At 40.3% G+C, this 13,077-nt stretch overlaps 1 protein-coding gene across 4 annotated transcripts in view; it reads left to right on the top strand.

Moving 5' to 3' along the window:
* sik2b (salt-inducible kinase 2b) overlaps positions 1–13,077 on the top strand; it is a 39,310-nt gene that overhangs the window by 337 nt on the left and 25,896 nt on the right. For all 4 annotated transcript variants that reach the window (XM_034867838.1, XM_034867839.1, XM_034867837.1 and 1 more), the window contains exons 1-3: positions 1–206; positions 3,749–3,865; positions 8,492–8,555. The exon at positions 1–206 is cut by the window's left edge. In XM_034867838.1, the coding sequence (XP_034723729.1) occupies positions 69–206; positions 3,749–3,865; positions 8,492–8,555 (319 nt within the window). In that variant the 5' untranslated portion in view covers positions 1–68. The remainder of the gene's footprint in view (positions 207–3,748; positions 3,866–8,491; positions 8,556–13,077) is intronic.

Here is a 13,077-nt window from a genome sequence, read left to right as displayed (position 1 = left end):
CCCCCCGTGTGTCCCCTGCTCGTCTGGCTACCTCCTACTCTTCCACAAGAAGTCCCATACAGAACAGCATGGTCATGGCTGACAGTGTCCAGAAATCGCTGATCCGGGGTCCGGTCCGAGTGGGCTTCTACGACATCGAGCGCACTTTAGGAAAAGGCAATTTCGCTGTCGTGAAACTGGCTCGACACCGCATTACCAAGACCGAGGTGAGTGTATCTGTGAACTAGTTAGCCTAGAAGCTAACTTGGGCTACTGTTCGGCTGAGTTACATAACTTTTATGCACTAGTTGACACCCCAGATAGTCAAAGTAGATACCGAAATGCTGTCCACATCATGCTCTAAGACACTTGGATCAGCCAACTGCCAGACACTTGGCTGCTCCAGTGCGAGCAACAGCTAGTGTGTTTGAATACCTGCAGGTTCAGGGAGCGACGACTCGCTGCACGTTCACCCCCACCCCCCAGCCAACATCACTGCCAGTAAGAGGTCTGACCACCAGTGGTGCTGGGAAACACAAACCGTAAACATGCATGCTTTCATTCCTGCGCCAGACCGGCGTCATACACCTGCGCTCTTTTTGGTAATGCCCCAGACAGTGCCACAGTGTACCAACCCAAGAGTCTGGCTGTTGTAAACATCTATGTGTCTGGGCCATGGAGCATGGGTCGGTGGTCCCGTTATATAATCCAAATAATGATGGGATTTAGTGGTTTTCTTGTGCCAGCAGCGCTGAGAGCTTTGTGATGAGGAGGATATGCCAACCAAAACTCTGTAATTGAAAAGCAAAGTGTTCTGTACGAATATGTAGCCACAATCCACTGACACTCCTCTGGGGGTTTTCATTGAGTTTGGAGAAGGTTTACTTTTACAAACTCTCAATTCAGCATGAGTGCAAAAGGAACAGGGCATGGATTTGTCTGGGTAATAGTTTTATGTCAGCTCTTTACAGCGAAGCCTTTCTTGGACAGTACCACTGAGTGCCGTGACTTTCTATTGTAATGACATAGACACAGGAAAGTGTCCAGCAGTCTGTGTGTGAAAAAGAGTGAGGGAGTGATAGAAAAATAGGCTGGAAACACTGTTGCACACTTTGATCTTTGATCTCACAGAGCCTCCAACAGTTTGTCATTGAATGTGTGCAATCGTGCTGTACAGAAAAACTACAGGATTTACATCCAGATGAGGACCTTGGCAGGTTTAACAAGGCATTGAATGGTTTCTTATTGTGTTAATCCGGTCATTAAATCCAGTGAAGTGCCGCAGTGTTAGTCTAGCCAGGTGATCTGCAACCGTGTACCACTAACAGCTACTAACAGTGGCTTCACCTCTACCTTAGGCGGTGTGGCATGCGGGCTAGATGAAAACATGCATGTCGTTGCCGGTTTTCAGGCCACTGGTTTGGTAAATGTCAATCAGCACTGATTGACAAAAGGATCCACTGCAACTGTTTAGCTCGGCCAGGCCCGTGGTCAGTGCCAGACTGTTTGTTGAAATGGCCAAGGTCAACTGGAGTGGCAGGCTATCAACTTCATGGGATGCCATATGCCTTTAGAATTCGCCAGGGCAAAAGAGAGGTTAGCCTGCAGCGTCTCTCTAAAGAAAACCAGAGTTTAGGGACACATGAAACAGCAGATTTGTGCATATTCCTAGATAGGTGTGTGTGCGTGTGTAACCTACTTTTTCTACTCATGACTTCTGCGTGATATACTGACCCATTCATCCCATTATGTACATACTGCAGCGTTTGGGTTCACATAGAGCTGGCCCATTCCCGTGTGGTTCTTGTCTGTCAGCTCGGCGGGTCATGCATGTATCCATCTCTGAACACAGCATCTTTTTGGCCTTAAATAACTTAATGTATGAGCTAAATTCCCCTCATTGTCCTCAAATGACCTTGGGCCAGCAGAGTTTGCAAAAAGTCATATGTTCTGTGTGTGTGTGTGTGTGTGTGTGTGTGTGTGTTAGTGTGTGTTAGGGTTGACAATGTAAACAGTTGGCTTTTCCTGCTAAGTACCCTGTAATCCCTGTAATAGGCCAGCAATTTTAAATTGGATGCCCTAGAGGTCTTGCTTTGTAGCTGGAGTGCCATTTTAAAGATTTAGATTGACGGTAACTTGCAAAAGTGATAATGGAGAGTGTTGAACATATTCAAACACCATCTTCTGCACATCTGTAAGTGCTTATTACAAATATACTAAATATGATTAAACAGGGTGTCAGTGGAATGGGGGTGTCAGTTTACTTTAAGAATAAAACCAAACATAAGGCTGTGTTCAGACTATTTCAATGATACTATTGCATTGACACAGCACCAAAACCAATGTAAAAAAATATAGAGTCATCTAGCATAAAAACGTTGGACCAGGCTCAACATTTGCCGCAACACAGTGTGCCATCAGCTGGCAACACACTGAGGTTGCCAATCGAATTCCTCCTAGAATGATTGGCACTGGGATAAGTTCCCAGAGGAAAATCCTTTGTCACATTAATATAAAGGGCTGGGGAGTGTTTTGGTATCCCATAAACTCATAGGTCCATTACTCAAACCTGTCTTTCAGGATCCTGTTTTATTATCTCACCTAGGATGGCAACTAATGATTATTCTCATTATTTATCACTGTAGTTTCTACAATTAATAACTATAAATAATAACATTTATATAGAGCTTTATCATAGTGCTTGGGGGGGGATCCTACTCTGATACTGTTGCACGGCAGCCATACGACGCCAGACGCTCACAACCCACTCAGACACTGGGATAGCATGCAAACTCCACACAGAAAGGCCCGGATGACCTAGGGTTAGAACCTGGTACCCTCTTCCTGGAAGGCTATAATGCTAACCATTGGCTCATCATGCTCCTAGCCCCAATTTATAAATCATTTTGGTAAAAAATGTAATCACAATCTCCCAAAAAAAAGTTGACATATTGAAATAGGATGTTTTTGTCTGACCAACAGTCTAAAAGCCATAGAAGACAAAATAAAGCAGCAAATATTCTTTACATTTAATAAGCTGGAGCAAGATAACTTTGTCTTGAAAAGCAAGACAGACGATTGACACTTTTTGAAAATAGTTTCCAGATTCCCTTTTGGTTGATCAACTAATCTAATTAATAACTAATGGTTTCAGCTCAAGTCCCACTGGCACCTGAAACAACGCAGCCCATAAAAGTTCTTTTAATGATCTTGTTGGTCTCTGAACAATTGCTCAGTAAGAGTTTTCCAACTTAAGCTTACAGTGGTGCAATTGCTGAGAAGGGAACTGGGGTCTCCTGTTGTTTACTCCACCATCATGGCTCACAGATGCTTGGAAACACTTAAGATCGCACTGATGAAATGTTGTTTATGAGACAGTCTGAAGGAGGGATGTTAATATTGTCTTGTTACCCACCGGACACCATTAATCAAAGCCAAGAGTGTTGAAGTTGTGAGCGTGCGATTTACACACGTACGTGTCATTGTGGGTTTGTGTGTGTATATCCAACCAGGCCTGTGTTTGCCTCCGCTGTACCTTCATGTGATATTTCATCTTGGTTATAATTTTAAAAGTATGTTTATGAAGGTTTTTGCACGAGCTGTATTTAAGTATTTATCTTGTGTCTCTGAAAAGAACACACTGTCTCCTTTTTATTAAATAGCTGTCTCTGTTGGTGTGTATGTGAGTGTGGGGACTGGCTTTGTTATTGCTCAAGTCTGATGAGCCCTAACAACGATTCTGACTGATTACAGTGGTATTGTTTTGCAGGTGGCCATTAAGATCATAGATAAGACCCAACTTGATGCTGTCAATCTGGAGAAGATCTACAGAGAGGTTCAGATCATGAAGATGCTGGACCATCCCCACATCATCAAGTTGTACCAGGTGAGTCTCAAGCTTCATTACCAACTATACAATATAGTTGAATGTCCTTTGACTGCCTAGAATGCAAGATGTGGCAACATTTGATCTTTTTAGTGCTGCTGCGTTCCTCTCTGCTTTCACTGATGTTTGACTACAGTACAATATATTGTTGCCATTATGATATAATGATTTCTATCCGGGCTGTTGTGTAATTTCTCTGCATCTGTAATGCTTATATATTTGTAAGTTGTTATTCTGCATGTAATGCTGGGTGAAGATAAATGGTTTATTCAGGTTTTTTGATTTATTCTTGTTTTTTTTTAGTCTCTTGATCAAGAAGCTTTGTCAATCAAGAGATTTTTAAAAGATTTATTTCTGTCTTGGGTGCTTCAAACTTTTTCTTCAACCAATCCCATCACAACTCCTTGCAGTCTGTCCCAGTCATTGTAACAGTGATGTTGGAAGAAATGTAGCAGAATTCACCACTGCTGCTTGTTGAGCTTCTCTTTAGGTTCTTTAGCAATCGGCGTGTTGAAACACTGGGCCAGTCCAGGTCATTTTCAAATGCATTAACAAACAACTGCTGCCGAGCATAAACTGCCACCCCTGATAGTTTCAGATATGAGAGCATAGTTAATGACTGACTGACATTTGGCACTGTGTGCATTTGTGTGTGATCTGCAATGTGTGAAGGTGCTACTGGTATGATTTCTAACCAAACCATGTTAGTTTTTGAAAATTATATCAATTAAATGTTTTGTAATTATACTCCAACATCAGATCTGACTTGCACCACCAGGCTCTGTTTAGGCTGCATTTTAAAATCATATATGGATCTATTTCACATATACATAGTTTGACAGTCATTTCACTTAAAATGTATCATTAAGGCAAGAATGGATTCATTTCTTGTTAAAAACAATTATTAATTCTTGTAAGTGTACCTGACCTTATGGGACCTTGAAAAAGTATTTATTTGGATATGGTGACATAGTGTCAGTGTTTATTTTCACAACAATTTAGCTAAAAACAAGACCCAATCAAGTGTTCTGCAGTCGCCTAGATTTCTACTTTATATTTTTAAAGATGGCACAGTATCTAATGTGTGTTGAATTTAAGGGCTCTATTTTATGTGGCTGTGCAACAACTACCACAAGCAATGCTGCAGCACGAGCAGTGTCCTTTGGTGTTTCTTTGCCAAAAGTGCATTACAAGTTAATGGGGGATTCTATGCAGATGAATCTTTGCAAAACAAGTTTCTTTTTAATATTTTGATGGAAACTCTTTGCCAAATGTTGAGATTAGTTGTCTGTGAACTCTGTCAGTTTTCAGCAGAGTGTAACTAATTTGATAATTTGTTGATACCATAAGAACAAACTTAATTGTTGACCACAGCATCTAGAGAGTGTTGCTGAATAAAGTACGGTAACACTTCTATTCAGTTCATAGTTACAGAATCACAACACTTCTTTGTCTTGCTCTTGTTACCATTGGTCCTTTCTCATGGACGACACGTTGTCAAGTCGCAGTAGGAAAAAATAGGTTTAAATAATAAAAGTAACGATGGCTGACTTTCATTTAGCGGCTTCAGATTCAGGGTCTTGTGTAGTGTATGCTTGTACACTGTCCTTACTTACTGGGACACTTGAATATTACAGAGTCATTTTTATTGTTATTAGTAGCACTTCCAAAATGCATTGTACACCATGGCTTTCTTTACAAACTGTAAACTGCAAATATGTTTGTCTCATTGTTAAAAACTCTAAATGTTAAGATGTGTTTGTTATTGTGATATGATTTCATGCAGCAGAAATGTGCTTTATGTTTTTAGGGCCAAGAAGAAAATAATCTGGCTGTGTAGTGGTCTTTAGAATGTGTGTTATTGGAAACTGAGCCCATTGTCATCAGTAGTAAGTTGTGTGCTAAAAACTGTTTATCATAGAAATGAATAACATACATGTTACTTCCCTCATGAAACAGTTTTATAGAAGTCAAATGCAGTCCCAGGTGTGCATGGAAATTTGCATACATTTTTACGAGCCTCAAAGGGAAACTTGTGTCACTAACTTACAGTGATGTCCGCTGTCTGGCACAAAATATTCTAACAACAAATAACTCAACCATTTTGGTGATTCAGTTGTATTACATAAGCATTTGGGGTCCTGTTAGTTTGTTTAGGAAAAGTAAATGAGTGTTCATCATCATTACACAACCATGTGGCACTTTTCCAGCTTTCTGCTGTGTTATTTTGGTGTGTATCATTATTTCTAACCGCACATCCATCCAATCAGCCCAGGTCAATTAGGGATTTCCTTTTCTAGTTTCATCAGATGTGGTTGGCCTAAAGTGGAAGCCTTAGCTAATACAGACGCACAGACAACCCAACTGTGTACGTGTCCGTGGCCGCTTCGCTACTGACCCCAGCGTGCTGTAATTTTCTTCACATCTTTCTGCTTTTGCATCTTCCCATCCTCTGATTCTCTTAGTGTTCAGCTATTCACTTACCCTCCTATTCTACAAGTACAAATATTTAAGGAATTCAAAATTATCGCTGGATAATGATTTTAAAATTACCAAACCACTCTCTATCAGTACTTTCATAGTGATGCCAATGCAACATTAGTGCTTCATTTAAATATCAATCATGTTACAAGAAATGCTTGAATAAATTGAGGGTATTGGATGGATCATGACACTAATTCAATATCCTCTACACTACAATTTTGTCAAAACCGTTAAAACAATTAAATTCAAATTTGTAAATGGTTCATTTACAGTCTTGTTTTGCAACATTAAACAGTCTAGCCTGTTTACAAGATGCAAATCACCACGGGGACTACAGCTGCCCTTACTCATAATCGGACGGGATCAGCTGAAAATGCATCTTTAGATGGTCTAATCTATTTATCGACAGTCTTAGAACCTGTGAAGCACTAAACAGAACTGTTAACCTTCATACAAACGCACAAGGCCTCATATTGGCTTGATATCTGGCTTTGCAAGTAGGGCTGAGTATGAAACCTCAATACCTTTTTTTGGTACCAACCAAAATTATTCCGTAGAAGAGTATCAACAACTGACATAAATCAAAATCTGGCATTGAATGTGTAAAAATAAGTCTTGTCCCATTTGTTGATAGGTGAGTTCCTGATTTAAAAATGATAATTATTTTAATTTTAGTCTTATTTTGACAAAGGTCTTGTGCAGAACCACGTGAAATGTGGCTTCTTTTGTTAACTGGAAAACCCTTTTTTTATTTCTCAAAGTAAGGTATCAAAAATGTTATGAAAAATAATGGTATGTTTTTGGTATCTGTAATGTAGAACATCAACCTGCAAAAAACTGACACTGTTATATCATATTAATGTTAACCAATGTGTAATGCCCCTGATAAACTTATTAAAGTAAAAGTAGTAAATAAATTGTCAATGGTTTAAAATGTTAAAGACCACCCATAACTACTTTAAAACTATTGGTAAAGTAAAAGAATTCCACCTAAAACTTCTGCTGTCTACCCGCTTTTTGCCCAATGCTTCCCAAAATGGCATATAAAATGTGCAAACAGCCTAGTACAGCTAATAGATCCATGATAGACAACAAATAAAGCTAGTGAGTATGTAGCTTACTGTCACAAAAACAGCAAACGATAGAAAGATATCCAGCATCAATAGGTCATGGATCTCTTCTGTGGTGGATATTTTGTCTTGTCAAACACAGGTGTAACATAATAATGGCTGCCTTCCACTCAGGTGTGCTAGTGCCAGGGCTCTGCTATTGCACATGCTGGTTTACTTGAATAAAACAAAGATTGTTACTATTATTAGTTATAACCGTGCTTTTCCTGCTGTGACAACTCAGAAATGTCCGCTGTGGGTTTATTTCCCAAATTAGATGCTTTACTAGCTGTTAATGCCACTTGTTTTGATTGATGAATTAAGCCTGTGTATAGGAACCCTTTATCATGCAATCAGTTGTGTTGCAGCTCCACAATACAGATGGGACAAAACATGTTTACTACACAACCAAGGCCAAACAAAAATAACTGGCTTTTCTTTCCTAAATCTATGAATCGGTCAGTGTAACAGATGGAAAATTGATCGTGAACAATTAGCGAGGGATTTCTAGTGTCGTCTGGCTCAGTGTGTCTGATTCATCCTCCCCTCCCCATCTGATTCTCCCCTCTGCATTTAATTCCGTTCATCTTCTGAGTGTTTCTGCTTCTAAATCGGTTCTCCTCCTACACAACACAGCACCAGCTCCGTGTGAGGGCTGAAAGGTTTTAAGCACCATTCAGATATACTCAGCAACACCAACCGTCCACCTCCATTCTCTTACATAGATGTCATTTTTAGACCCTTTGCCATTCATGCATTTTGTTTTTCTCATGACTCTGGATGACGGACTCTGCGATTGAACCTCAGAGAAAACCATGTCAACAATTCTCAATTCACTCACAATTCACAATGTAGTATTTGGGTCATTTGTATCTGTTTTTACAGTTTTCTTTTTCCTTTATCATACTCTTTTGTTGCAGGAGACTGTTAATCTGATGATAATGCTGTTGAAAAGTGATCTTCAGTGTGTAATCACTCTCCCAATCTTTTGTCTCCTCCCTTGGCCCCTTTCTTCGTCCTCTCCCTCTCTCAGGTGATGGAGACGAAGAACATGCTTTACTTAGTCACAGAGTATGCCAAGAATGGGGAGATCTTCGGTGAGTGATCTTTTACAAGTACAAGATCAATCTGACCTCAGGGTCTTTAAAACATTGTCCTACCTAGGTCCTCCACGTCCTCTCTGTATCAGTTGCACAGAAAAATCTGCACTGTTGCGTCAGGAATGTTTTTGACAAACAAGGAAGTATCAAAGTCTTATTGAGTTTGCACTTCCATCCCCACCTCAATCTCAAAGTTCACATGATTGATGGAACTGATGTGGCCCTTGTCATGTGCTGCTAGTGATTGCCGTGATAAATGTGCTGACACTGCTTACTTGTCATAAAATGGCATCACCGAGGGCCTGTGAAGGGGCAGCCTCAAAGAGAAAAAGATTGATTTATTACCATATGTGGTACCGAAACCCTTGAACTGCTCACTGGTTTACTACTCAGATTATGCAAGAATACTTTCTAAATGCCGGCAATATCATTCCTACATTTTCACGAACTGTCACATAGAACTACTAAATTGCTGAGATGTTAAGGAGCAGATTTGTAACAAGTAGCAATATTAAAAACCCGTCTTTTTAAGCTACCACAACAACATTATAATCATCACAGGAGACGTTAAGAAACTGTATCCTTAAACAGTAGCCTGGTGGACATCAGACCCTTCTCAGTTAACTGAGAGTTGGTCTGGGAAAGGTCCATTCACAGCCCCTTTCCAAAGGGACGTCACCAACAGACACCGCTGAAATGCCTCTGGGCGCAATTGGATAGTCCTTCAGCCAATCAGGCCAATGATCCAGGTGACGTAGCAGCGTCAGCAGCATCAACGGGTTGCTGCGCTTTGGTGGTCGTGATGTAAACAAAAAGTGGATTGACAACTGTTGTCATTGTGTAGAGCCCGCCTCAACAGTTGTGATTGGTGATTTGGAAAAAATTGAGAATGGACTCTTGACCAGACTGAGCAAATCTCAAATTTGCCGGGAGTTTGTCAAGGTTTTCCCAGGCTACTTAAACAGAAGAACTTTCACCAAATCAAGAGTTTAAAAATATATGGAAAAAGAAAACATGAATTAACAAAATAAACTACACACAAAGACAAACAAGGAAGACATGAGAAACAGTATGATCAGAGCAATGCTGCACCAATCAACTGATAATAATCAGATAAAAAAGGAACAAAAAAGATTAACTAAACATCATTGATGATGATTTATTATTATTGATTATTCATTTTGACCTTTGGGACAGATAGAGGGGGGGAGGATTCCTTTGGTATATATGGTATAACATAATACAAGTTTGCAAGTGGACATTATGAACTTACAGAGTACAAAAATGACTTTTTACACAGACATGGTTTACGCAAATGTTGAGTATACCACAAATAAAATAATGTGCTGGAAAGGACAGACAATGCAGAACATATCAAGAATACTACATGAAGATAAGAGTTATCTTAGTCTGCCATAGCACAGCATGGATGCACTCTATCGCTACCACACACGCACAGCACACACTCAATTTGTACAATGTGTACACACTCGAATCTCAATCCAGTACGCTGAATATGAGCCCAAGGAAAGAGCAAGTTTGTTGCACTTTTTAAATAATTTTTATTATTTATTAAATATCTCAGGATAACTTTTTTCAAAAGCAAATAAATCCAGGAATGCGTGCGCGTGTGTGTGTGTGTGTGTGTGTGTGTGTGTCTGTCTGTGTCTGTATGTGTATGTCTTTGTGATTCTGAGGCCAGTGTTCCACTTGTGATGTTGACTCAGCAGCAGCAACGACTGCTCCTGTGACCTAGAGAGAGCTTTGAAGTAGACACAAAAAATGAATGAGAAAAGAGTGTGGTTAAAAATAAGAAGGAAGTACAGAAGTGCACAGAGCTAAAACGGAAAGACTACTCTGTATCTGTGAAATATGTTATAGCCACTGCAGCTTATTCTGGTTCGAGCTATTAGATAATCATTGTACAGTATACTCTTAAAGTAATAGACATTGTGGAAAAAATTATTTGCTTACATACAGGGAATTGGATTAAAAAAATTCCAATTAGTCTGTTGAATATGACCCTACATCCAGGAAGAAGTAGCTTAATTTAGCATAACAACTGGGAGCGGGGGGGAATACTAGCCTGACTCTATCTACAGAAAGAAAAACATTAACTGTTTCTATATTTTGGTGTTAGTACAGATTTGATGACCAAGGTATGCAAACAACAAAACACAAACTACAAACATTTTACTTGGTGAGCATTAGAGGTACTGGTAGGCAGTTTGTTTTTTAAACGTTTAATATATAAACTAATGCTAGCTTTATCCGGTCTCTATGCTAAGCTAACTGTGGGTGGTGATGGCGCAGTGGCTATGACACATGCGTTTGGTGTGGGAGACCAGGGTTTAATTCCTACTGCGACATATCAGGACATTTAAGCCCTAGTTGCTTCAGAGGCAATTGTAACTCGCTTTGGATAAAAGCGTCAGCTAAATGGCATGTAATGTAATGCAACTGTGTCATGGCTGTAGCTTCATAATGTAATTAACAGACATTTATGAATGTTTTATTGATCTTCTCATTTAACTCCTGACAAGAAAGTGACTGAACATATTCCCCAAAATGTCGGACTATTCTTTTAAATAACCAATAATGATTGTTCAACCTCATTTTCCATAATCCATAGATTTTTCATGGATCATCTCACAGGATTATAAAACCATTGTGTCCTGATTCCTCAGACCCCTCTGTCCTGATTGCACAATGTAATGTAGTTATGTAAGACATTTATATGTCATCATCTGCAGCAGTAGCAGCTATGACTAAGCCAGGCAGACAGCGACTGGTAGCTGCAACACTAAACTAGTATTACAATATTCAATCTCATAAAATTGAACAATCATTTCTGAAACGGTTTCGGAGATGGATCAAGTCCTTCAGTCATGGTGTACTCTCAGACAAATGGAAAAGAGGCCAAGCAAGAGCTCCAGTCTCTTACTCAACTGGTGCCCTCCAGAGAGTTGCCTCCGCTTTTCTGTTCTGGCACGATGAATTTCTCAGGTCTGCTCCTGGCCATAGGTTACAAAGAGCGGAAGATGCAAAGTTGTTGTGGATGCTTAGCAGCCCACCCATTTATAGCAAATGAGACGATCTTCAGACGAAACACTAGTGTGTGTGTGTGTGTGTGTGTGTGTGTGTGTGTGTGTGTGTGTGTGTGTGTGTGTGTGTGTGTGTGTGTGTGTGTGTGTGTGTGTGTGTGTGTGTGTGTGTGTGTGTGTGTGTGTGTGTGTGTGTGTGTGTGTGTGTGTGTGTGTGTGTGGACAAAGAAGCAGCGCTGGGTTTGGAACAAGAAAGCACAGAGTGATGGGTTAATTCTTGCAAAGGGGTGGGTGGGCACAGTAATGGGCACAGCAGAGGCATCCATGTCAGCTTGTTGATGTTCCTTTTATGTCTGTCTGTCTGTCAGTCTGCCGCTCCACAGTCTGCCTCAACACCGCAGTATGGATCAAATCCTGGAAATCGGGTCAACCACAAATAAAGCGCAGTTGCAGAGAGGAGGCATAAGAGAATGGAGCAGAGAGCAGGGGACATCCATTTGAATTTGGAAGGTGGTGGGGAAATGTAGGGCATGCATATTTAAGAAAGCACTGCTGGAGAGAGGGGAGTATTATAGCTGGCAGGGAGTCGAATCACTCATGCGGATCTCTTGTCTGACTGAAAGGGACTGAGACAGGCAGACTGTTGACTTCAAAGAAATACTGTTTTTTTTTTTTCTTATTCACTTAGCCTGTCAATTTCTATTTCACCAGAAACCATCCTTCATATTTACTGGGTGAGTTTCTTCTAATGTGTCAGTCACCAGGGTGTGGCTGCATTAACTTTGATGACCAGTATAAATAGATTCTTGACTAGCTAAATTCCAATAGATTGTTGTGGCAGTAGCTCAGTCTGTAGGGAGTTGGGTTGGGAACCAGAGAGTCACTGGTTTTGAATCACCATATAAGTACATTGGTAGACCGGTAGCTGTAGAGTGCCAATTTACCCCCTGGGCACTGCTAAGGTGCTCTTGGGCAAGGTACTGGATCCCCAACTGCTCGGGGTGCCTGTCCATCTAACTTTTTTGGTGATGCTCAACAGGAGCAGATTTGTTCCTTTTTTAATATTTACAAAAATGTTCAGTTGAGTGAAAGGCAGCATCTTCAAGGTTACACTTGCTGAAGAAAAAATTGCAATAAATTATAAAGGAAATGCTGAGCCCACTCTGGAATTGCATGCTCCGTTTTGACCCAGAAAGGTCAACACCACATGCTTACCCATGGGCTAAAATACAACTCAGGGCACCAACGAGAAACAATTACACTTAGTCGGTAACACCCAAGACCTGTGAGGTAATGCCCAGCTTGCAGCAGCACAGATGTCTCTCACAAAATTCCCCTGAAAAGGAAATATTCTTACACCTAAACAAAAGTAAAACTGTACACTTTCTGAATTCAAGTCTCTTTCACGAACCAAGACTAGATTAGTTTCACTCGTCACAAAGCACACTTATTCAGACGGGACAAATAAAACTCAC

The sequence above is a fragment of the Etheostoma cragini genome, chromosome 3, assembly GCF_013103735.1.
Source record: "Etheostoma cragini isolate CJK2018 chromosome 3, CSU_Ecrag_1.0, whole genome shotgun sequence".
Classification (NCBI taxonomy): domain Eukaryota; kingdom Metazoa; phylum Chordata; class Actinopteri; order Perciformes; family Percidae; genus Etheostoma; species Etheostoma cragini.
The sequence above is the reverse complement of the archived record's forward strand: the minus strand, read 5'-3'. Positions and strand labels throughout refer to the sequence as shown.